The 26123-nt window shown below is 41.9% G+C and overlaps 1 protein-coding gene across 3 annotated transcripts in view; it reads left to right on the forward strand.

Annotated features, from left to right (window-relative positions):
* Nucleotides 1-19386, forward strand: part of DYRK1A (dual specificity tyrosine phosphorylation regulated kinase 1A) — a 73224-nt gene extending 53838 nt beyond the window's left edge. For all 3 annotated transcript variants that reach the window (XM_083884224.1, XM_083884223.1, XM_083884225.1), the window contains 9 exons: nucleotides 8371-8463; nucleotides 9499-9687; nucleotides 10378-10525; nucleotides 11851-12137; nucleotides 13127-13273; nucleotides 13587-13727; nucleotides 13960-14266; nucleotides 14712-14836; nucleotides 15837-19386. In XM_083884224.1, the coding sequence (XP_083740350.1) occupies nucleotides 8371-8463; nucleotides 9499-9687; nucleotides 10378-10525; nucleotides 11851-12137; nucleotides 13127-13273; nucleotides 13587-13727; nucleotides 13960-14266; nucleotides 14712-14836; nucleotides 15837-16460 (2061 nt within the window). In that variant the 3' untranslated portion in view covers nucleotides 16461-19386. The remainder of the gene's footprint in view (nucleotides 1-8370; nucleotides 8464-9498; nucleotides 9688-10377; nucleotides 10526-11850; nucleotides 12138-13126; nucleotides 13274-13586; nucleotides 13728-13959; nucleotides 14267-14711; nucleotides 14837-15836) is intronic.
* The last annotated feature ends 6737 nt before the right edge of the window (nucleotides 19387-26123 follow it).

The following is a 26123-nucleotide window of genomic DNA, read 5'->3' on the forward strand; positions in this document are numbered from 1 at the left end:
TAAAAAAAAATCATGTACATATATATGTACACACATATATATACATATAATACATATACATATATATACACACATATTTATGTAGTATATATGTTGTATATATAGTATATATGTTGTATATATATGTATATAGCATATATGTATGTATATGTATATATTATGCATATATGTATTTAGTATATATATACACACAGTATATATATACATATATATGTATATATATACTATGACTTCTAAAAAAAGTTTTTCAAGTTGTTTCTAAACTTCTGGAACATCTCTATTATGATTATTCTACTTGTAATATTTTTTTAAATAAGGGGAGAAAAAAGTTGGCCAAGTGGAGAACTGTGAAAAGCTCTTTTTAAAAGAATAACTAATTTTTTTTTAATTTTTGTGGTGTTTATAAGCATCTGATTGCTTTATTGCTTATCCTAATGGACAATTTTGCAATGCAGAGTCACTGGTTGGTGTATTTGGAATACAGAAGTTTGTACAAAACATTTTATTTGAGTAGGGAGGGCTCCTGAAAGAGCTCCCTAACCCAGAGTGCCAGCAGCCACAAGAGCTGCTGTTGCTCTGTATAAGTGGGAATTCTGTTGATTTTTAAAAATTCCATGGCCCAGTTGTGGAAACATAAGGGCAGATGGGTTCCAACAACTCTCTAAGTCAGAACTCGACAGTTTGGTGCAGATGAGGAATGTTTCATTAAAGAGGATGAAGATGAAGTGTGTTTGCTGCTCAAGATGTTTTAGGTAGAAAAGTCTCCAGAACCATCAAGAGATGCTCTGGTGCTGTGGGAAGACACTTTTTAGGAGGAGGAAAGGATTAGAGGGGATGAGGATGGGCAGGATGGTGGGTGCCAGGATTTGGAGAGCTCCAGTGACTGGAGAAAGTGAATGGAGCTGGCCAAGGATGGGTTTCCTTTCCTGAGGGCCAGTCAGGGGGAAGAGGAAATTGCCTATCTAATAATATTTAGCTTGAGGATCTACAAAGGCATTTTATGTGAGTTTTTTTTAGGTTAAATGTCTCCTAAAACTTCTACAATGAGGCAGGTCAGTCAGGAAAAGTCACACCTGAATCCTTTCAAGGCACTTTAGAAACAAAGTCAAGGAATTTTAGGTTGTGTGGACATGATCCTTGTGAGGGAATAATCAGCTGGCCACCTTGAGCATGGCAATCAGGCTGTCTTAGCACCACCAACTCAATTTTATAGAATCAATGTGCTTGGTTTTGATGGTGGCCAATTTCTTGAAGTCTTCTACTTGTCTTCCCTGCCTTTTTCCTCCCTTGGGTGCTTCTCCCATCACCCAGTTCCACCAGGAGTTGTCCTCACCAGGCTCTTACTGGGAGTGGAGGTTCTGTGTGAGCTTCTGTGGGGAATCTCAAAGGCTTTTTGTCTTTGCACTGCACTTCTGATTTTATCTGCACAGCCAAATCCAGCTGAGATCTTCCTGCTGGTGGCTCAAATCATCAGCTCTAGAGCTGGTCTCTCTGCAGAATAAATTCCTTGTTCTTTCTTTTGGGTTGCCCTTTTACAGCTCTGGTTCATCTGGACTAAAAAATTACTTTTTTTTCTTACAAAAGCCTTGACCTCTGTGGTTGAAGGCTTTGTGCTTTTCTCTCCAGATGTGATCTGCAAACATCTGGAGGTTGTGTCCCATTGATCCCCCTGCATGTTACAGATTCTATCTTTATGGCATTCCTACAGGAATCCTTTTTATTCAAGGTATTGCCATGAATATGCTGCCACTTGTTTATCTCTGGCCTTGATAAAGGCAGTTCTGTCCTGTAAATGTCAATTCTGGAAAGGAAAATCTCAGAGAACATTGTTGAAACCATCTTTGGGTGGTCGTTTCTGGTGGAATCCCACCACTTGTTCTCTCTGTCATCTCCTTGTAGAGCTTCTAACACAGACCAGCCTTTAATAATGGCAAAAAATGGTCACAAAGGGTGATTTCTGCCTTTGCAAGTTCATATCACAGAATTCCTGGATCATTTAGCTTGGAAGAACATCTCTGAGATGAGTCCCAGCTCTGCCTGATGCCCACTTTGTCACCTGAGTGCCACCTCCAGGTGACACCTCCAGGGATGGGCACTCCAAAGCTCCCTGGGCAGCCCATTCCAACACTTAACAACACTTTCTTGAAGAAAATATTCCCTGATATCCAAGCTGAGCCTCCCCTGGCCCAGCCTGAGGCTGTTCCCTCTCCTCCTGTCCAGGTGTCTCCTCCTGGCAGGGACTTGTGCAGGGCCACAAGGTCCCCCCTGAGCTCCTTTTCTCCAATGTTCTTCTTCCCCAAAATCCCATTTTTAACATGCAGCAAAAGGAAGGGGCTGTTGGAGAAGCCTTGATAGTTTGATCTTAATGTATCCGTCAAAACAGGAGGAGGAAAAAAGTGACTTCGGGAAGTTTGATCCTTTAAGGTTGGATCTTTTCAATGCAGTGGTTCCCATCCAGTCAGACTGACAAGGATTGGATGTGGGAGCTTCAGCTTCCTGGAATTTCCCAACTGCTGGACCATTGGGACAGCTTGGGTGCCACAGCCTAAAAGGAACTGTTTGGGTGCCCTTCTTTGGGTCCCCTAAAAGTGACTTCTTTGGATGCCCTAGAAATAAACTGTTTGGGTGCCCTAAAATAACCTGTTTGGGTGCCCGTAAATACCCCATTTGGGTGCCCTAAAAGTAAACTGTTTGGATACCCTAAAACCAACCTGCTTGAGTACTCCGAAATAATCTGCTTGGGTGCCCTAAAAGTAACTTCTTTGTGTGCCCTAAAACTTGTTTGGGTGCCCTAGAAGTAAACGGTTATGGTGCACTAAAACACCCCATTTGAATGCCCTAAAAATAATTTCTTTGGATGCTTTTAAAGTAACTTCTTTGGGTGCCCCAAAATACCCCATTTGGGTGCCCTAAAACCAACCTGCTTGGGTACCCTAAAATAATCTGCTTGGGTGCCTTAAAAGTAACTTCTTTGGGTGCCCTAAAACCTCTTTGGGTGCCCTAGAAATAAACTGTTTGGGTGCCCTAAAACTTCTTTGGGTACCCTAAAAATAAAACTTCGGGTGCCTTAAAAGTAACTTCTTTGGGTGCCCTAAAACCTCTTTGGATGCCCTAGAAATAAACTGTTTGGGTGCCCTAAAACTTCTTTGGGTACCCTAAAAATAAAACTTCGGGTGCCTTAAAAGTAACTGCTTTGGGTGCCCTAAAACCAACCTGCTTTGACTCCTAAAATAATCTGTTTGGGTGCCCTAAAAGTAAACTAGTCAGTGTACCCTAGAAGTAAACTGTTTGGGTGCCCTAAAACTTCTTTGGGTACCCTAAAAGTAACTTCTTTGAGTGCCCCAAAATACCCCATTTGGATGCCCTAATAGTAAACTGTTTGGGTGCCCTAAAAAATAACCTCTTTGGATACCCTAAAAATAACTTGTTTGGGTGCCTTAAAAGAGCCCATTTGGGTGCCCTAAAACAAACCTGTTTGAGTACCTTAAAACAATTTGCTTGGGCGCCTTAGAAGTAAACTGTTCAGGTGCCCTAAAACTTCTTAGGGTACTCTAAAAATAACTTCTCTGGGTGCCTTAAAAGTAACTTCTTTGGGTGCCCCAAAATACCCCGTTTGGATGCCCTAAAAAATAACCTCTTTGGGTGCCCTAAAAAGAACTTGTTTGGATGCCCTAAAAGAGCCCATTTGGGTGCCCTAAGAGTGCCCTGTTTTCTGGCAGCTGCCAGGGAGTCGGAGCCCCTTTGCTGCGGTTCCCTGGTGGATGGAGCTCGGGGAAATCGGGATTTTCCCAGCTCGGCGCTGCCGGGATTCCAGCGGAGCTTTTCCCGAGCTCCAGCCCCCCTCTGCTGGTCACAGCACCGCGGTGCTGCTGCTGCTGCTGCTGCTGCTGCTGCCGGGAAAACTCCTCTCTTCCCAAAAAATCCCATCCCTGCACCAACTCCCCGAGCTTCACTCGTTACCTGATGATGTTTTTGCTGCAGACTGACTCCTTTTTTTTTTTTTTAATGGAGTGTCTGGTTCAGGTTCACAAAATGATTTTAATTCATAACCAGAGAAAAGGAAGCCAGGTTTCAAATGTGAATTTATTTGGTTTATTCCTGCTCTGGCCTGCTTGGATTTAGGGTTGTAAGTGGCTTGCAGGTCATATTATGGTGTTTGGGGAATCATTCATGGTTGCAGATTAAAGGTTAGGAAACAATAATTACAATTTATATTTGTATTTTAATGGCAATTTATATTCAAATGATATAAAATCTATATGTATTTATATCACATGCAAGTAATAGAAATAATTACATATAAGTTGCTCTTAAAAGATTATTTACATACATTTCTCTTGCATTTATTGTTTTCTGGCTGTGGTCCCCAAACCCATCACTGACAAGGATCAAAGAATTCTAGGAAAATACACCAAGACCAGCCAGATTGTTTTGTTTTTCACTTATTTATGAGGTTTTAAATTGCACTTAAAAACTTCCAGCTCTGTCTTTTTAGATTTTTTTTTCCTTCAGGAGTTATTTTTTTAAGGCTTTTATTTCCCAAATAGTTCTGGCAGGATGGGGTCCTGCTCTTGGCTGTGGCTGCTGAGTGTTTCAGTTTCAGGGAGGTGCTGGAAGCTCATGGTCCAGAGAGAAGAGAAAATTTGGGGTCTCTGGGGTCTTTCTTATTACTACTCTTGTAGTAGTAATAAATTAATATTTCTCTGTCCAGTTTTAACTGGTTCCATCTTGTGAGTTCAGCACAGCCTGATGGGAATAAAAGGTAAAAGCTTAAAAGTTGTCACAACTTCAAAGTTTCTTTCTTGTTTTTTTTGCTGCTCTGTTTATTTCCTTCCTGGATGCCCAGATTGCCTGAAACTCTTTTCCTTTAATTACAAAATTATTAGAAAATTGATTTACCTGCTAAAGGAGCTGAGGTGAGATTTGGGTAACAAATTCCAGCAGTTCAGCTTTCATGAAACACCTGGAATGGGAAGGTCAGGCTGACTGTTCTTTCACACACTTTTCTATCTCTGTTTATTTAAGATCACTCTGCATAACTCGAGGTTTTACTGATCAGATCTTGGCCAGAGATTTTATTGATCACATCAAGATCATTGCCAAGTTCATGCTGTAGTTTAAAACCCTTAATTCAGGTATTCCCATTACCTGATCAACATTATTGTTAATGATGGTTTAATTTCACCAGTCTCTGTCATCAGTGTGTCCATGCAGGTCAATTAAACAATTACACTGGGAATTCTTGCTGAAAGTTGTCCTGACACAATGGAATCGCCATTATTTATTCTGGTTGTGAAGTGGAACACGTGCAGTACACAAGCTGAATTTTTTTCTTCCTTCTTTTAATGAACATGGATGGTGGTGGATCTTTCTTTAAAAAAAAAATGAATTAAAGCATCCCATAAACAACTCAGGATTCTCTGTAATCAAAATAAAAAGCATTTTAAAATGCCATCTGTTCGGAAAAAGAAGAAAATGTCCATAAAGAGAGAAATTTGTTGTGTGTTCCGTGGCCAAAGGCTGAGAGTTAAAAGTCACAGTTCCCATAAAATGTGCTTTGTCACCAGTGTGTTGAGGACACATAAATGGGGCCTTTTTCTGTGGGTATTTCCTTATTATTTAATTACAATTTCTAATTGCAATTAAAGTAGCTTCTTGTCTCTCAGACCCGAGATACAGCATCTCTTTGATTTGTTTTCTGATTTTAGGGAGATTTGAGCTTGCAGTGTTGCTGTCTGGCCACCAGATAGAGACTGAAGCTTGTGAAATGGGAGTGTTCCCTTCCCTTCCCTTCCCTTCCCTTCCCTTCCCTTCCCTTCCCTTCCCTTCCCTTCCCTTCCCTTCCCTTCCCTTCCCTTCCCTTCCCTTCCCTTCCCTTCCCTTCCCTTCCCTTCCCTTCCCTTCCCTTCCCTTCCCTTCCCTTCCCTTCCCTTCCCTTCCCTTCCCTTCCCTTCCCTTCCCTTCCCTTCCCTTCCCTTCCCTTCCCTTCCCTTCCCTTTTTTTTTCTTTTCTTTGGTGGTTGAGCATTCCTTGAATCCAAGCCAGAAATCAGAGTAACCCCAACATAAAGGATTGGAGAGTGTTATTGTATAAAATAGTTAAAGACTTTGTTCCATGGCCTTCCATCATCAGGGAGAAAAAAAAAATATCTCCTGGAAAAAGAAGGAAATATTACAAATTTGACAGTATAAAAATGTGAGGAAAAAAGTCCAACCTGAAACTTGATGAACCCAGGGGAGCAGAATAGAACCTGTGGAAATAGAACCTTTCAGCAGCAAAACCCACCAGTGTTCCCATATTCCAATACCTTCTTTCAGTCAGAATTAAGGAATTTGAAGGAAATATTTGGATTTGAAGATTCTTTAACAATGACAGCTGGATCAGGACTTGCTGCTGTGGGAGAGAACCAGAAAGATCCCCTTTAGGTGGGGTTTATTTCATGGGCCACATTTGTTTGCCAGACGAAAGGAAAAAACAAAAATGTTTTGTAAATGTCCAGATAGTTTGTTTAGGAAACTTTCAAACAGTTTCCTGGTGTTTACAAAGTGCTTGTACTTGTAATAAAATAAAATTAATGACTTTTCCCCCTGCCCACACAGGAGGAGAATGAGACTTTGGCTTCCTGGGGTGGTCTCTTGGGTACCTCAGTGCAGGTCCAGTTTCAAAAGCACAAACTCTCTATAATTTCTTTCTGTGAGACCTTTTTTGGGTTACTTTGATGTGATTCTTTTTATTTTGTAATTGAGGGGAAAGAAAAAAGAGTTGTTTGTACAGCAAGTAATAAGTATTAAGTTATCCTATAAAAAATAGAAGAGGAGGTGGACTTGAAGTTATCCTATAAAAAATAGAAGAGCAGGTAGACTTGCTGATGGCAAACTCTCTTCAGTCACAGAAGGTGACTTCTGCTTTTTCAAGTTCATATCACAGAATTCCAGGGTCATTTAGGTTGGGAAAGGTCTCCAGGATGAATCCCAGCTGTGCCCAGCCCTCACTTTGTCTCCAGCCCAGAGCCCTGAGTGCCACCTCCAGGCTTTCCTTGGCCACCTCCATTTAATAACTCATTTATTAGTTCAGTAATACTGATGGAAAACACACATGGAATGAGCTTTCAATGGAATTGCCTAAACTCACCCTGAGGGTTTCTCTCCTTCACCTGGAGGGGAACAACCCCAGGCTGCAGCTCAGGTTGGGAGTGACCTTCTGGGGAAGGACCTGAGGGACACCGAGCTGTCCCTGAGCCAGCAGAGTGTCCTGGGGGCAGGAATGCCAGTGGGATACTGGGATGAGCATTCCCAGCAGGTCAGGGGTGATCCTGCCCCTGTGTCCAGCCCTGGGGGCACCTCTGGGTGCTGTGTCCAGCCCTGGAGGCACCTCTGGGTGCTGTGTCCAGCCCTGGATCCTCAGCACAGCAGGGACAGGAGCTCCTGGAGCTGAGGAAGGGCCTGGAGCATCTCCGTGCCCAGGAAAGGCTGAGGGAGCTGGGGCTGCTCAGCCTGGAGAGGAGCCCCAGGGAGAGGGACATCAGTGTCCCTGGCTGTCTCTTTGTGTCCCCATTTCTGTCCCTGTGTGTCCCCATGTCTGTCCCTGTGTGTCCCCATGTCTGTCCCTGTGTCAGGGAGGGCAGAGCAGCCCCAGGCTCTGCTCCAGGCCCAGCAATGGCCCCAGAGCCACGGGCAGGGACTGAGCCCAGCAATTCCCCTGCACAGGAGGCACAACTTGTGCCCTGGGCAGTGCCCAGCCCTGAGCAGAGCCCAGAGAGGCTGGGGAGTCTCTCCCTGGGGATATTCCAGAGCCACCTGTGTGAGGAGATGGAGAAAGGAGCAGGCTGAGGGATCAGCCACTCCCCAAAGTCCCCATCAGACTCTGCCTGGGTGGGACAGAATTCCCAGAGCTTGTCCAGCAGTGCCTTTGGAGATGGTTTGTCTCTTGGTAGTCCTGGATTTTGTTTTTATTTGGAATTTAATGCAGTTGAGTGTGGTTAGCTGGTCCAGTTCTCCAGCAGTTCCTGCGAACTTCCAAAGGAACTTTGCATAAACTTCCTTTGGAGCTGTAGATTAAATATGGTGAGAGTTCAGGTGTCAGTCCTGAGGGAGAGGAACTGATGGGGGAGAGTCTTTGTTGTCAAGGTTGTAGTGGGAGGAGAGGTAGGAATCTTGGAATTTACTCCTTTTTGAAAAACCCTTAATATATTAAGAATTATAAATATATTAAAAAATAATTAAACTGCGTATGGGTTTTTTTAACTGTCAGTTCAAAAAAACCTGTTGCATTTAAATAGCTCATTTCTGTGAGGAATTTCACAGTTTGATGTAGTAACTATACCATTAAATTCTTATTTTTCTTCTAATTTCTGCCATTTTCCCATTCCAGAGGCGAATGCCCCAAACTTTTCGTGATCCAGCCACTGCTCCATTGAGGAAACTCTCCGTAGATTTGATCAAAACATACAAGCATATTAATGAGGTAATAGCTGCAGCTGTCTTTAGTGTGCACTGATGTCTGTTACAATACATGATTTACATGGATTTTCTATGAATAATCTCATCATGAGATCTAAAAAAAAAAATCAAGTTTTTTTCTCAGTCTTGTTTGAGGTCATGGCTGTCATGGTCCTGCTTTCTGTCCAGCACACAGGAAATCTTTTATCCTGGGGTTTATTTTCTCTTGTTTTATAAACAAATGTTGAGCTTGCAGGACAAGGAGACACGAGTGGCACAAGCACACTTTGAGCTCAGTAAAACTTTATTAATATTTCTAAGAGCTTTTAAGGAAAATGCTGAAGTATTTTCCCTGAATTATTGAATTAAGTGTTATTGACAAATGGAAAATATAAAGTTGTTCGGGTTAATACAGGAAAGCATCAGTTAGTTTCAAACTTTGACAATTAAAGGGAATGTGAAGGGATTTTTATGGTGATTAATGACTTCTTTGAAATTCTTCTCCAGTTTTGTGGGAAGATCAAGTAATAATTCTTGTTTCCAGGCTAGTTAGCATTTTGAATTTTACTGTGTGCACAGTGTGCTGGGATATTTCTGTTCCTTTGGCACCTGTGAACTCCTGAGATCGGTGTTACTATATTTATCAGTGTTACTATTATTATTATTATTATTATTATTATTATTATTATTATTTATTAGTGTTAGTACATTCATCGGAGTTATTACTATTATTTATTAGTGTTAGTACATTTCTTAAGCTCTGCTTTCCCAGTTCTTCAATTATTGAAGACTTTCCTTTGGAATTCAAACAAAGCAATGATGCTCATAATCAAGATTTTATCGTGCCAGAAAGGGCAGTGTTGTGTTGCATTCTCTCTGAAATGTTTTTCCTATTTCAACTTTCTTCAAACACAGCAATAGGAGGAGAGAACTGCTTGGTTCTCCACTTGTAGAAGTTGCACTTTAAAACCCACAGGGTGCTGAATAAAAGTTGATTTTCCTCTTTCCTTGAGCTGCACTTCTAAGCAGGGCTCTAAAGGAAGCTCCTTTTCCCCTCCAGGTTTACTATGCAAAAAAAAAACGGCGGCATCAACAGGGCCAGGGAGATGATTCCAGTCACAAAAAGGAGAGGAAAGTTTACAATGATGGGTATGACGATGACAACTACGACTACATCGTGAAGAATGGGGAGAAGTGGATGGACCGCTATGAGATCGACTCTTTAATAGGCAAAGGATCCTTTGGACAGGTAATGCCTCATTATCTGTTTGTATCATTTCTGTGGGTCACAGCTGGATTTAATTGGAAGTGCTGTTGCTGGTTCATTTTGAAATTAAAACTCTTCTTTTCCTCACTGCTGTTATCCTGAGTGCCTGTTCAGACACTTGGATTTTGTGCTATTTCATGTTACTTCAGAAAATATTTTAATATATTTCGGTGTCTGTTGCATTTTACCATGGGAAATCCTCCACCTTTTGCCATCAGTTCACATTTTTAACTTGAATTTGGTTTTGGTTTGAATTAGGTTTTTTAGGTTGTGTTAGGTTTTTAGTTTGAAATGGATTTTTAAATTAAAACAATCATTAGTGCTTGATCTTAACTCTTAAAAATGTCATTAGCAAATGTCATTAGAAATGTCATTTCTTTTTGACTGGTTGCAGCTTTAGCCAAAGCTGGAAGGAGGATGGAGCCTTTATTTTGTTGTTCTTAGTTTTTCTCAGATCTACCAGTCCTTTTACAGTGCTGGTTTAGATAATTTTATTTGCATATGAAGTGACATCACTGCAGTAAACGTCACCAAATCAGTTGTAGCTTTATTGTTGTACCATCAGAAGAAATAGAATTAAAAAGGAGAATTCGGAATTCAGAAAGGTGAAAAAGGGAGCTTGGGTGGGTTTTGAAAATTGGATTTTGCTGATGGATTTGGTTTCTCTTGCAGGTTGTGAAGGCTTATGACCGAGTGGAGCAGGAGTGGGTGGCCATCAAAATCATCAAAAACAAGAAGGCTTTCCTAAACCAGGCCCAGATTGAAGTGAGACTGCTCGAGCTGATGAACAAACATGACACTGAGATGAAGTACTACATAGGTATTGAATTCATTACTCCTCTTGTTTATTTTATTAGGAATGGTTGAGATCTTGCTGTAGAGCTCAGGCTGCTTTCAGCTGATTTCCAGATCTATTTTGGACTATTTGTGATGATATTTGGTGGTTCCTGCCAAGCTGGTGGGTCCAGCAAGCTCAGGAAGTGTGGAGAGGAATTGGAATCAAGTGTAGGAAGCCGAGCAGGACATGGAATGGTGGGAGGAGAATTCCAAAGGTGAGAGAACAGGAATTTGGAGGAGGATGTGGGGCAGGAAATGGCATCAGGGTGAGAGCAAAATGTGCCGTCTCAGGTGAGTTGTAAAGGACACAGAAGGAGCTGCTCTGGGATGATGGAGAAAACAAATCCATGGACACCAAGCTGACCAAAAATCCACCTTAATTGAATCTGAATTCTCATGGTGCTCATATCCAAAGTTTTATTATGCCAGAAAGGGGAGTGTGTTGCTTTTTCCTATTTCAGTTTTGTAGCAACCTGAAGGTTTGACAATAGGAAACCCTGCTGGCCTCTGGACAGAGGAATGTGACAAATATTTCACTTATTTAATGAAAAAAAAAGCTTAGATTGGTTCCTTTCATAAATTGAGATTGTGCCTGAAGGAAATGAATACAATTCCTTGGGGATATTGATCATTTTATTAATTGAAGTAATCAGCTTATAAATTGCCGTGATGTCATTTTAAAATATTCTCACAATTAAATATTTCCTGTCTAAGTGTAAGGGATTGATAACTTATTTTGATAATATATCCCTTCACAAGCTTTTGATTATTTCAGCTTTGCTGAGGTGCACCTGGGGATGTGAAAATGTCCTCTTGTCCTCCAAGCATGGCATAAATATTTTGTAAATACCACAGAACCAGGAAAAAACCTGATGCTTTTATTTACCTCTATGCTCGACTTCCTACACATTGATTAAAGTATTTAACAGATTTCACAAGTTTGTGCACCCAGGGATGTGTAAAATGTCCCTCTGTACTCCAGGCACGGCAGAAATATTTTGTAAATAACCCAGAACCAGGAAAAAGCCCGATGTTCTTATTTACCTCAGTGCTCACCTTCCTACACATTGATTGAAGCGTTTAAAAGATTTCACAAAGATTTTCCAATTTTACTCAGGTGCACCTGAGGATGTGAAAATGTCCCCTTGTCCTCCAAACGTGGCAGAAATATTTTGTAAATCCCACAAAACCAGGAAAGAAAAAAAGCTGCTCTGTTATTTTATTGACGCTCCTCCTTCCTACATCCAGTGTCATAATTAACCCATAATTCTCAGCGTATATTAATGACATTTTCCCCTTTTCCCCCAGTGCATTTGAAGCGCCACTTCATGTTCAGGAACCACCTGTGCTTGGTGTTTGAGATGCTGTCCTACAACCTGTACGACCTGCTGAGGAACACCAACTTCCGCGGCGTGTCCCTCAACCTGACGCGCAAGTTCGCGCAGCAGATGTGCACGGCCCTGCTCTTCCTGGCCACCCCCGAGCTCAGCATCATTCACTGTGACCTAAAACCAGAGAACATCCTGCTCTGCAACCCCAAAAGGAGCGCCATCAAGATTGTGGATTTTGGCAGTTCGTGTCAGCTTGGGCAGAGGGTGAGTTTGGGGGGAAAAATCGGTGGAAGTTCTGTTTACGCTGGTGAAAAATGTAGGATTTTTAAGTCATAATGCTCATCCAGCTCATTGAAAGTCCATTCATGATGGTTTTGAAACAATAATTCCATTTTAAATAGAGATCCGCAGTCCACAAGAGCTGTAAGTATGAGTGTCAGAATCCCAGAATTGTCAGGGTTGGAAAAGATCAACCATGAACCAACAACACCACGTTCACCACTAAGCCAAGTCCAAAAGTGTCACATCCACACCTTATTTCCAACAGTTCAATCCACCACTTCCTTTAGTGCCCCAGTAGATAAAAATCCACCATATGAGAAATTTTCCATGGTTTTTTATTTCTCCTTGACTGTGTTTTCCGTGGAGATTATATCAGCACTTGGTTGGAGAAATCTGCCGTGCTAATAAATAAAACAAAAAATTAAGTTAAAAAAAAAAAATTATTTATTGGTCTAACTTCACCAAAAGTGCCCCAGTTGTGTCTTGAGGAGTTGGCAATGGCCAATAGGACCCCATTTCTTTTTTCTAGAATAAATTTAGGAAGAGTTGGATCAGAATATGGAATGTTGTGTTGAAAGCATTACTGAGACAAAGATCTAGAATAATAAAAGAGCTTTTTGCTATAAGCTAAAAGGAAGGGCTGAAGGAAGGCACCAGAAGGTGAAATGGCATCTGGATTATTTATCCAAATCCAGTATTTATCAATAATAAGATAATTTTGAAAAGTTAAGAATCACAATTACAAGAACATGACATGACTCCTGCTTTTTTTGGTAAGCATAATATTTTCCTAAAAATCAACACTTAGATACTTTTATTACTGTAATGAATGCATAGATTTTATTATCCCTGACACCTCACCTTTCCCAGCACTAAAATGGGATTTCATGGCAGTTGTGTTTTGTCACTTGGGATTTTCATTCCCTCTGGATGCTGGGTGTGGTTGTGACTTGGAGATGCTTTTCTTGCAGATATACCAATATATCCAGAGTCGTTTTTATCGATCACCAGAGGTGCTACTGGGAATGCCTTATGACCTTGCAATTGATATGTGGTCCCTTGGGTGTATTTTAGTCGAGATGCACACTGGAGAGCCTCTCTTTAGTGGGGCAAATGAGGTAAGTTTTGTACCAGAAATTGAGGTTTTTTGTTGTTAATCTCCATCATGATTTTCATCTGTTTAATTGGAATGCATGAAGTAGGGAAGTCTGGGAATTCTGAAAGGATTAAGCATCAATAACATGACTTTTGTCAGGGCACAAAGTTGCCTGTTCATAATTTTCTGTGTCTTCCTCTTACTGCTTATTTGTTGTGTCCATATTATTTTTTTAAAAAATTAATTAACTCAGAACTTGTGTGAGTAGCTGACATTTGTGCCACAGCTGGTCTGGCTGTCACTTGTCCTTCACAAACACATTTTATTTGGGACAGGTGGATCAGATGAATAAAATAGTGGAAGTTTTGGGGATACCACCAACCCATATCCTCGACCAAGCACCCAAAGCAAGAAAGTTCTTTGAGAAGTTGCCAGATAGCACTTGGAACTTGAAGAAGACCAAAGATGGAAAAAGGGTAGGTGAAACAATTGGGATAATAATACATGTATAAAAATATATAAAATGGTGAGTTGTTAATTTGTTTTGCATTGGCAGCTTTGTTGTTTATTTTGTTCTATCTTGCCAATTAAGCAACATTTTGTGTTGTGTTGAATTGTCCTGATTTGGTTTGACTTTTGATGTGGAATCTGTGCCCACACCCCCATGACCTCCCCCACTGATTGCACCCCACTCCTCCCTCCCCACAGGAATACAAACCACCGGGAACTCGCAAACTCCACAATATCCTGGGAGTTGAGACAGGAGGGCCGGGTGGGCGCCGTGCTGGGGAGTCAGGTCATACTGTAGCTGACTACTTGAAGTTCAAAGACCTCATCTTAAGGATGCTTGACTACGACCCCAAGACACGGATCCAGCCCTACTACGCCCTGCAGCACAGTTTCTTCAAGAAGACGGCGGACGAAGGTACCAACACGAGTAACAGCGTGTCCACGAGTCCTGCCATGGAGCAGTCACAGTCTTCAGGAACCACCTCTAGTACATCTTCAAGCTCAGGTGGGTTTTGGTCATGGACAGGTGAGAAAATTCTGCTTCCTCATGTTGGGCTCTCCAGGGAATGGGCACTTCCAGAGCTCCAGGAGCGTTTGGACAGCGCTGCTGCCAGGGATGCCCAGGCTGGGGTTGCTGGGGGGTCTGGGGAGTTGGACTGGATCATCCTTGTGGATGCGACTCAGAATATTCTGTCGTTCTGTGAAATGTCAATTTTTTTTTCCATACTGTCAGAAAATATCAGTCATGATCACTAAACAGTTGTTTTAATCAGCTGGAACAGGTAAACAGAAAACTCCCCAAAAACCCAACTAGATGAGCAAAAATGTGAGTGATCAACATCGATCTCATACTTCTCCCTTGAAGCACTTGATAAATCCTTACGCTGCCGTTGTTTCATAGCTGTGAAATGTGTGTCCCTTTATTTATTGAGCTTGTTGGGGTTTTCCAGGTGGATCTTCTGGCACGAGCAACAGTGGAAGGGCGCGGTCAGACCCCACACACCAGCATCGACACAGCGGTGGGCACTTCACTGCTGCTGTTCAGGCTATGGACTGTGAGACACACAGCCCACAGGTAATGCACAACAGCTTAGGGCAGAACAGATGAAACTGTAAATTCTCCCCCATGTAGACAATTAATTAGTGTGTAGATAGACCTTGCTCTTTCAGTAGCCTTTAATCAGCTGTGTTGTTGCAGAGGTTCCTCTAATGCTGTTGGCACCTTTCAAAGGTATGAGCTACAACATTTTAATTACATTTGCTTTGCTTAGTGTCTCCAGGCTCCTCAGCCAGAGGTCAGGGCTTTATTTTTCTAAGTGTTGTACAAATGCTGTTATTACTATAATGTAACGCTGCTCCTGTAGTTACTTAGCAAAGTCACTCCCTTAACTATTTGAAAATAACATCCAGGATGTGCATTCATTTTTCTTAAGGTATATATAGAAAAGTATTGGAAATTATTCTTAAGTACATGCCTACATTTCTAGAATAATTGTGCAACTGCAAGGCTTGGGTAGCATTTTAAAAAATGGGCGTAAATATGAATAACCTAATCTGTTATATATTGTTCAAGATAGAAAAGTACTGGAAATTGTTCTTAAGTACATGCCTGCTTCTAAAATAATGGTGCAACTGCAAGGCTTGGTTAAAGAGGGAGAGAGAAGAGAGAGATGGGATTGCCATACTGGTCTGCCAAGATCTGCACCTCCGGGTGCCTGGACTGCTTGGGCAGCCTCATCCCAAAGATGGGAGAGCCTGGGACTTCATTCTGAACCTACAGCAGGGACAGAATGAACATGCTGTGTAAGGTGGACCTTCAGTACTGAGGTCTCACAGACATCCAGCCTGAACAAGGCAGCACAGATTAGAGGGAAAAGTTGGTTAATGTTCTAAAAAATTGGCATAAATATGAATAACTAATCTCTCATGTGTTGTTCAAGAACGGACTGGGTGTGACACTCAGTCTACAAGGTGCTCAGAGGTTGGATAGTCTTGGGGGTCTTTCCCAAGCTTTATGATCCTGTGATTGGGTGAAGTGGCAGCTCTGAGTCAGCCCTTGACTTTGAATTCCGCAGGTTCGGCAGCAGTTCCCTCCTCCCATCGGTTGGACGGCCACGGAAGCTCCCACCCAGGTCACGGTGGAGAACCACCCGGTTCAGGAAACCACCTTCCACGTCAACCCTCAGCAACAGAACGCATTACACCATCACCACGGCAACAGCTCCCACCACCACCACCATCACCACCACCACCACCACCACCATGGACAGCAAGCCTTGGGCAGCCGGACCAGGCCGAGAGTCTACAATTCTCCAACAAACAGCTCCTCCACCCAGGATTCTATGGAGGTGGGCCACAGTCACCACTCCATGACATCCCTGTCTTCCTCAACTACTTCTTCCTCTACATCTTCCTCCTCTACTGGTAACCAAGGCAATCAGGCCTATCAGAACCGCCCAGTGGCTGCTAATACCTTGGACTTTGGACAGAACGGAGCTATGGACATGAATTTAACAGTCTACTCTAATCCGCGCCAAGAAACTGGCATAGCTGGACATCCCACGTACCAGTTTTCTGCTAATACAGGTCCTGCTCATTACATGACTGAAGGACACCTTGCCATGAGGCAAGGCATTGATAGAGAAGAGTCTCCCATGACAGGAGTTTGTGTTCAGCAAAGTCCTGTGGCTAGCTCGTGACTAAACTGAAACTAAGTTTGTTTCTTGTGTGTTTTTATAGAAGTGGTGTTTTTTTCCAAAAAACAAAAAAACAAAAAAACAAAACAAAGTGCAAAGCTGCTTGAATCAGAAGGAGATAAACTCACTGAAACCGCTACAGGAGGGCAAAGTTGACTATTTTTTTAAACTTGAAAAGATTGCAAAGGGACAATGAAGTTTTTTTTTTCGTTGTTGTTGTTGTTGGTTTTTTGCTGGGGGGAGGTTTTTTTTTTTTGGTTGGTTTTTATTTTTTAAGAGCCATGTCTGGACCCACCTTAACGGATAGCTTAGTGGTGTTCATCTTTTGCTTCCCCCATTTTAACTTGCCACAACCTAGTCATAGTTTGGTTTTTTTGGGGAGGGGTTTTGATTTTTTAATTTTCAATTTTAAATTTTTTTTTGCTCTCATTCGACAGGGGTTATTGTTCAAATGTTAGTCATAGTTGCAAACTAGTTTCTTTTTAAAAGGCATTGCACATGATTTCTAAAAAAAGGCCCTTTGAAGTTTTTTGGGTGGGAGGGGGAGTGAGTAATATATATATTTTTTTTAGTTCCCCAAACAACCATGGGCACAGAAATGCAGTACTGTAAGAAAGAGGGACCTTCAGATTACACAAATATATTATTCTTCAGCTGTAAAAAGGGACGGTTGTGACGGAGTTTGTGAGGCACATTGAGCATGCGAAGTGGCGGTGAGCAGAACTCTCCTTTTCTGAATCTACTGAGGATCAAAGCAGCAATTGTGATGGGAATCCTGTGGGTGCCACCTTTTTGGAGCCCACGGGGCAGTTAGGATGGAAATCTGACTGGTTTCATAACTGAGGTGCACTGAGAAGCAATCAACGGGTCGGTCCTGGCCAGTCCTGGGGAGGTCTAAGTGGTGGTCTTTGGGATAACCTTTGGCCTTATGGATTTGGACTCTTAAGTTAGAAGAGCCTACCATTTCAGATGCAATCACTTTTGGACATGCTTTTGCAGACAGTCCTTAATGCTGAAAACACAGAGAATGGGTAATTCAAGAGGCCTTTCTTTTAAAATAGACTTTTGTGACCCACTTATTGTAAGGTATTGCAAGGTCACTTTGCGTGTGTCATAAAGTTGACTTTCCTTATTGGTTGAAGGTCACAGGAGTAGTGGTTTGCGTTTGATGGAAATAGCTACAACTGTGTCCCTTCCTGCTTTTTACTTTTTTCTTTTGCTTTTTTCTCGGCACGTGGTTTTCTCCACCATTACTTCTGCACAAAGACGTCTTCTGTTCATCCTGAACATTTTTAAAAAAAAAAAAAAATGCAGAATTTTATGTGACTGCTTTTTTGCCTCACAATTATGCTGTGAATTTTACAAAAATTTATTTTCTTTTTTGATAATTTATTGTACCAAAGCTGTTTTTATAGCACATAGATGTCTGTAACCAATAATGTAGCAGTTCTGCACTTTGACACAAGGTGTAACTAGACCATTTTTAAATGTCAGTTGAAAAATTATGGCTGTACTATTGCTTAAACAAAACTGGAACTGTTGTTGAATTCATAGCCAATACATTTACAGCAATCTGTGTACTGAAGATAATAGATTGACATCTACTTGGAGACTATAACATCTGTTACATTATCAATGTGTTCAGGCTTCTGAAGGTTAAAAGGGACACTAGATCCAGAAGCTATGAAACCAGCAGTTGATTCTTGTATTCCTTATTAACATAATTGTAAACTTGAAGGCAAAGACCTTGATTGCATGAACAGGTCCAAAAAAAAACAAAAAAAAGAAAAAATAATAGGCTGAGTAAAGCAAAACCCTCACGGGAGACCTGAGGTTAGCAGGCTGTATTTAACAGGTGCCTAATTTTTGGGTAACGCTGCCTTAATATAACATAGTCAGCTTGGCAGTTGCAAAATTTATGGGCCCATCCAAGAGATTTTATTTTGGGTTTGTTTTTTATTTTTTTTGGTGGGAAAAGGGAAAAAAAAAAAGCTGCGTGATAAAAACCACAAAAAAAAACCTTGGTGAAAGAATAAAGGTGAGTTCCTTGCTTGCCCATCCCAGGTGAACAGTGTTGCCCATCCTCTCTTACAGAAGCAGTGATCTACCTCTGCCAGTAAGCCCTTGGAAAAAAGTTAATTTTTAGCAGCAAATGGTCAATTCCATGCGGCCAAGTAGTTTTTTTTCAGTCGAAAAGGTGGAATTTTTTATACTCACAGTGGCAACACAGCAGCTGACTACCATGTAAACGAATGGGAATGAGTCCTTGGGATCAGCATTTCTTTGTAAATCATGGTTTTCTTAATCAAATATTTCTTTTTGTTACCGACACATCAACCCTGTGGATGAAAGCGGATTTTTTTTTCCCCCCTTTTTTTTTTCCTTTTTTTTTTCTGGTTTTCTTTTGAAGCTCAGTAATTCAGAGAAGTTTACAGGATTTGGAAGGCTGTCACCTTAGAAAAGGATATGCTGAGTTTAGCAATATTTTAAAAAAAAAAGGAATCCAGTTCTTACTGCTGTCTAGGAATATAAGGGTACCATGGAATCTGGGTAACACCGCACGCGCCAAAAAAAAAAAACAACAAAAAACAAAAAAACCCTCACCAAAACCTAAAGCAGTTCAAAGAAATAACCTCTACATCAAGAAGAAAAACAAAAAAAAAAAACAAACAAAAAAAAATCATAAAATCCAGTGCTTCTGCATACTGTGTTATGTTACAGTCCAGTTTTGTGTGCTTTACTACACAGTTTGGTTACAGGACTTCTGTGCATTGTAAACATAAACAGCATGGAAAAGGTTAAATACCTGTGTTCAGATTGTAAGATCTAGTCCGGACTTGCTGTGTATATTGTAACGTTAAATGAAAAGACAAGCCCTTTGTATTATAGTCATGCAGTCTTATGTATGATAAACAGTTGAATAATTTGTCCTCAGACTCTTTACTGTGCTTTTTAAAAAGGAAAAAAAAAAAAAAAAAAAAAAAGAAAAAGCGAAAAAAAAGAGAGAGTAATTTAAGAAAAAAAACCCAACAAATGAAAAATGTAAACGTAGTAAGTCTTCCTATGCAATTAACCTACTCCAAGCCATGGTATGGTAGGTATAATTATACTATAATATGTAAATATCAGATACATTGAAACAGACTTAAAAATATGAAAGTAAAAGTTGGAGGCGTAACTAGCTAATTTGGAGTTTTTAATTGAAAACCAGCGAGGTCTGCAAAATCACTGATGTGTGAACACAGCTCTGCTTGATTCTCATGGATTGTGCTTGTAGTTTGAGTTCTTTAATCCTCATCTCTTAGTCTGACGTGTTCTGATGTGCTCTGCAGCTTCCTCCCTATCCCAGACGAGCTGGTTTTGAGACCACGGAATGGGATTTTGGGACTGGCCTGCTGTTATCCCCAGAACCCAGCCCAGCTCCTCCTGCATCACCAACTGCCTGGCTTTGGGTGCAGTAGGAGCTAGTTTGGAAAAAGCTGATTTTCCTGTAGGTTCTGCCAAGTGGGAGGAGTTTCTCAGTGATTCAGCCAGGTTATTTCCAGGCTCCCAGTCCTCCTTCAGTTCTGGGGCTGCTGAGTCACAGCTGGTGGCCACCAGAGCCTGGCAGAACGAGTAACAGCTCCAGTTTGAAACTATTCCACGTAAAAACATGTTAACTCGATTGACCTCCTTAAATCCTTTAACTGTAAAGCTCTTACTGAAACCTCAGATGTTTTCAAACCCGTTGTAAAAGCTGGAATTGCTGCACGCAGCCCCTGGGAGTGGTGCCAGTCCTGCAGGAGGTGCAGCCACGTCCTTGAACCTGTCACTCGGGTTCCTTGTCTGTTTATCCCTCCCAGGATTGCAGTTTCCGACCTCTCAGCCTCAGTTCTTTGCATTAAAAGATTGTAAATTTAGATGATTCTCCATCCTGATTGCTCAGTCCTTTGGGAATGGCTGCTGTGCCAGGATTTAGGCTCCCATCCTGTAAGTACAGTGGTGTCCAGAGGGGCCTGGATGCCACAAGGGTTGGATTCACTGGAAATGTGACTTCATCTCCATTATTTATCACTCTGCCATCCTCGTTTCCATCACACCTTCCATGTGCTGATATTTTATCCTGGACAACTGAAAAAAAAAATACTTCTGAAGATCCTCTGTGGAAGAATTGCTGTTGAAGCCCATCAGGAATGTCCTTTCTGATGAGGGAGTGAGTGAAAACTCCAGCCTGGTGACACAGAACGTGTTCTGTTGATTTATAGAACAAATTCAGATCAGCCCGGAACTTCTGGATAGAAAGGAATTGTCTTTCTGGTCAAAAATACCCAAGGAAGTGACTGCAGAGTAGAGTTACTGCTGAGAGTTGATCTCCTCAGGGTATTTGGTGTTTAGTCTGAGTTTTGGATAATTTATTTATTGGAATTCTCTCATGGGGGACCTTGTGGCTCTGCACAAGTCCCTGCCAGGAGGGGACAGCCGGGGGGGTCGGGCTCTGCTCCCAGGGAACAGGGACAGGAGGAGAGGGAACGGCCTCAGGCTGGGCCAGGGGAGGCTCAGCTTGGCCAGCAGCAGGAATTTCCTCATGGAAAGGGGGCTCAGGCCTTGGCAGGGGCTGCCCAGGGAGCTTTGGAGTGCCCATCCCTGGAGGTGTCACCTGGAGGTGGCACTCAGAGCTCTGGGCTGGGGACAAGGTGGGGATTGGTCACAACTTGGATTCCATGAGCTGGGAGGGCTGTTCCAGCCTCAGGGAAAAGCCAGGAAAATATCCCAGGCCCTGTGATATTTTACTTGGAATGATTCGTGTTAAAATGCACAATTCCTGCCCAGCAAAGGAAGGCACCTGGTCAAACAGTGGGTTTCTGTTCCATATCCCTGTTTTCGTGGTGTCCTACAGAAACTTCATGTTGGAAATCTGCAGTTGATTTTTAGTTTTCCACCTCATGGCAACTCTGGAGCTGTTCTTCCTCAGTGATGAAGATGCCTTGATTTGATTTCAGCAGTTCTCCATAGGAGCCCTGTCAGATTTCTGGGATCTGAGGGGGTTTGAAGTTGCTGTTCATTACATTTTATGGTCGATGTTCTGGAGCATCAGAGTTAATCCCAGCTGGGTTGTTCAGCCTGCAGAAGGCTCCAGAGACCTCAGAGCCTCCTCTGGTACCTAAAGGGGCTTCAGGAGAGCTGGAGAGGGACTGGGGACATGGGATGGAGGGACAGGACACAGGGAATGGCTTTCAACATTAAGGAGCTGGATTTGGGTTAAATATTAGGAAGACATTTTTTACCACAAGTGGTAAAAACACTGGCAAAAGTTGTGGCTGCCCCTGGATCCCTGGCAGTGTCCAAGGGCAGGTTGGACACTGGGACTTGGAGCAGTGGAAGGTGTCCCTGCCCATGGCAGGAAATGGATGATTTTTAAGGTCCTTTCCAATCCAAAGCTTTCTTTGATTCTGTTAAAAATGGGTTAAAACCTTCTCAGATCTGTTGTTGTGTGATCACTGAGCCCTGCTGAGCACTGACTTATGAATCTCTTGCAAAATCACAGGAATTTTAACAATTTCTTTAAACTTCGGATTTAATGGGTGTTGCTTGTGGTGCTGAGTAATAAAAGAGGAGCATGGCTAAGGTAGGAGAAATTAATAACCAAATCCCCCTCCTGTAGGCCTCCCCTTGAGAAAGGAGATGGGTTTGATGGATGTCAGTTGTCCAAAACCAGTGAATTAATGATTGGAAAATGATATATGGAGAATTAAATACAGAATTTGTTTGTTCTGAAGAAACTAATGGAAGATCTCAAGCAGAAAAAAAAAAAAAAAAAAAAAAAAAAAAAAAAAAAAAAAAATATCTTTCTTCATGATCTCTCTTCCCCATCCCCAGCTGGGGATGTCTTTACCACTTCCTGTCAGTTTTAAAACTCTCTTTTCCTTCAGATTTTCCTGCCAGCCAGCTCAGGCAGGAATCCAGGGCTCCTTCCCATCAATATCAACAGCTGGTAGATGGAATTAGAAATTCTGAGACTGCAGGGATGATGGTGATGATGATGATGGTGTTGAAGATGGAGTTCTCTTTACCCAAGACAGGAAGAAAGGCTCGTCCTGAATGGAGCACATTGAGCTAAACTCAACAAAGCCTTTCCTAATCTGTACTCGAAGGAAAATCCCATTTTGGAGACCTTTGGAGTCAAGAATGAGCTGAGGGAATTCAACCATAAAATTATGGAATGTCCTGAGTTGGAAGAACCCACCGAGATCATCCATTCCAGCACCTGGCCCTGCCCAGACCCCCAAAAATCCCACCCTGGGCCTCCCTGGCAGCTCCTGGAGCTCTGGCAGCCTCGGGGCCGTGCCCATTCCCTGGGAATTGAGTTCTCAAAGTGTCCCAACCTCAGTGACCTGGGAGGAGAAATCCAGGAATCTCAGGAGCCAGGGCTTGGAAAAGCAGAGATGTCACAGAATTCCTTCATGGGGACAGTGGTGGAGTTTTGTCAGAAGTCCCAACATTGTAACTGTGGCTAAAAGGATTTTAATGCCCTTTTTCATTTGCTTTTAAATTGAAGCTGTAGTTTGTTTCCCTCTTCAGGAAGATTTCAAAGTCTTTTCTCCTCCCCTCCCTCCATTCCTGTCTTTTCTCAGTGCTTCTCCTTCCCTTTCCCTGCTTTCCCCTCTGACCTTTCTCCCATTTCCTACACTTTTTTTCCCTTTTCACATTTTTTCCCTCCTTTTCCCTTCTTTCAGCTTTGAATTTTCCCTCTGCTTTTCTTTTTTCCCCTTCTTTTTCCCTGACTGTCTTTCCTTTCTTTCCCCACTGCTTTTCCCTGCTTTCTCTCCCCTGTTGCTTTCCCAGTTTTTCTGCTTTTCCTTCTTTCTGTATTTCTTTTCTTTTCTTGCTTAATCTCTTCCTCTCTTTCCACAGCTTTTCCTGTGTCTTTATTGCTTTTGTTTTCCTGCCATTCTTTCCCTGTTTTTTCTTGTTTTCCCTCCCCTGCTCTTCCTCTCCTTCCTTCCCCTTTTGGTTTCCTCCCAAGTCTTTCCTTTTTCCTCTTTTTCTTCTTGGTGCTTTCAATTTTTTCCCTGCTTTGGCTTTTCCTCCCTTTCTTTGAGTTCTCCTCCATTATTTTTCAGGATCTTTCAACACTCCCCCTTTATTTTCCTTATTCTTCCCTGTATTTTCTTTTCATTTTTCATCTTTCCTGCTTCATTTTTTCTTGCCTGTCTTTCTCACTTCCTTTGCCACCCTTGATTTGCATTTGCTTCCCCCCTCACTCTTGTTTTCCCTTCAGGTCTTTTCTCCCCTCTTCTTTCCAATTTTTTCTCTTTTCCCCTTCTTTTTCCCCATTATTTCAATACTTTTTGGGTGCTTCTGTGCTTCCTTCTGTCACTTCAGTCCTTCTCAAATTTTTTCCTCCTTCTACTTCTTTCCAGATGTTTTCCAGGTCCATTTCTTCTTCCCTTTGCTCTTTTCCCAGCCTCTCTCTGCTTTGACTTCTTTTCCCTTTTTTCCCCATCTCTTCCAAGCTTTTTCTGGGTAATTTAATTCCTTTTTTTTTCTCCCCTCTTCATTCCTTGCCTTTTCTTTGCTTTTCTATTCTTGTATTTTCCTTTATTTTCATTTCCTTTCTTTTATTCCCACTCTCCCTCCTTTTCAATACTTAAGAGACTTTTCTCTGCTTTTCAAGTCCTTTCCTTGCTTTTCCCTTCCCTACTTTTCCTTTCCCATTCCCACTGCGTGCAGTGCTTTAATTTTCAGTGATTTTCAGGTATTTTCTTTCTTCTTCCTTCCATTAAAAGATTCCTTTTCATAACACATAATTATTTTCCTTTTCCTTTTCCCTTTTCCTCTTTTCTTTTTCCTCTTCCCTTTCTTTTTCCATCCTTGTGACTCTTCCTACTTATTTTCACTCCTTTGCAGGTCTTTTTTCTTCCCCCATCCCTTTCTTTCTTCTCACTTCTGAGGAAGGAAAGAACATCCCCTTTTTTGTGCTTTTTTCCCCCCATATAATTCTGATTTGATTCTTCTAGGCCTGTAAATTCTCCATTAACACTTTTTAGTTCTCTTTCAACTATTTCCCCCATTTTCTCTTTAGTTCCTTGTCTTTATAACCTTTTGTTTTACAGGTGTGAAAATGGTTGAGAGAACTTTTCTCCTTAAACTGGAAATTTCCTAAGGAAAAAGGGTTCCCCAGGGGGAAAAAAATCTGGGAGTCACAACCTCTCCTGGTGCAAAGCAGAGCTGTTAATGTTCCCTCCTGGGAAGTGCAGAAATCCAGACTTTTCTCATTTTCCGTATCCTCAGCAGGCACTTGGGAAGAGGGTGATGGCAAATCCCATCAGTGACGTGGCAAAGTGGGACAAAGTTCATGAAAGCTGAGAGAAAGCTGAGAGTCCTCCCCAAGGCTGGAATCCAGGGAATGGCACGAGGGACATCTGCAGCTCCATGGAAAGGACTCAGAGAAGAAAGGATGAAGGGAATGGAGACTGGAAAGCCTCAGGCTGATTATTAAATGAGAAAAGACAAAAAAAAAATCGTAAAAATTAAAAATTCACCTGGTGTGGTGTAGTCAGATCCTCTACAAAACTTTGTCTTTGTGGGGTGAAATTGTTTTGCTTGAAAAGTTGAAATCGAATCGAATTTGCTTGGAAAGTTGAAATTGGAATCAAATTTGAGAGTGGGAAAATCCAAACTTTTCCATGTGATGTAACTCGGTGCCGTGAGTCCCATTGGATCCACTGGAAAACCATCAAAGAGCTGATGGATAATGGTTAATGACAATTAACACAATTAATGACAATTAACACAATTAACCCTCAGCCCTAGGGACATCAATCCTAATTATTGAAGGTTAGGAAAAACTTCCTGGCTACTTGCAGACACAGAAATTGCACAAAAAGCTGCTGAAACCATCCTCGCTCCCTTTGGAATTCTGGTGCTGCTCCTATGGAGAAGATCCCACAGGAGATCCTGTTCTGTGGCCATGGAAAGGCTTCCCAAGGGCTCCCTCATCCCAAATCCAGGTCCAGCCTCAGCTGCATCACAGGAAAGCTCCTTTTCCTTCTTTATTTTTAAATATTTGTCAAACTCTCGCAGCTGGGAGCTGGAACAGGTGTGTTTTAAAATCCAACCAAGGATTTAGGACGGGGTGATAGGAGAAGGAGGAAAAAACAGATTCAAGCAAGCCCATTTCTCCTAAATTGTTTTTCCTTGGAGTTTGGAAAAAAATCTGTCCAGTAACTGTCCATCATCATCATCATCTGAAATAAACTTCACTCTGGCTGGGTGGAAGGGCCTGCTCGAAAAACATGACAAATATTTCAGTTGCAGTGGGTTCTCGACACATCTGACATGGTCTGTCCGGGTCTAATTTTAGCTGCTGCTCTGCCAGCCCTCATCACTCCCAAATTCTGAGCCTATCTTTAGAAGCAGCAGCTTTCCAAATCCAAATGGACTGCAGAAGTTCAAGCCAATTAAAGCAAGTGCCTCAGCATTCAGTTCTTCCCACTTTTAGTTGGTTTAACTTCACTTTAAGGTGTTTCCTTTAAGGGAAAACTTGAATGGAATCTGGTTTGGTGCATTTATTAACTGGGATGATGTTTAATCCCACACACACCTCGTGGGATTTATCCTCAAGTGTTCATTTAGGAAGAAAGGGAGAATATTTTTTACCTGTGTCTTTATCCAGAGCAGCAGGAA

The sequence above is a fragment of the Zosterops lateralis genome, assembly GCF_965231275.1.
Source record: "Zosterops lateralis genome assembly, chromosome: 2".
In the NCBI taxonomy this organism is placed as follows: domain Eukaryota; kingdom Metazoa; phylum Chordata; class Aves; order Passeriformes; family Zosteropidae; genus Zosterops; species Zosterops lateralis.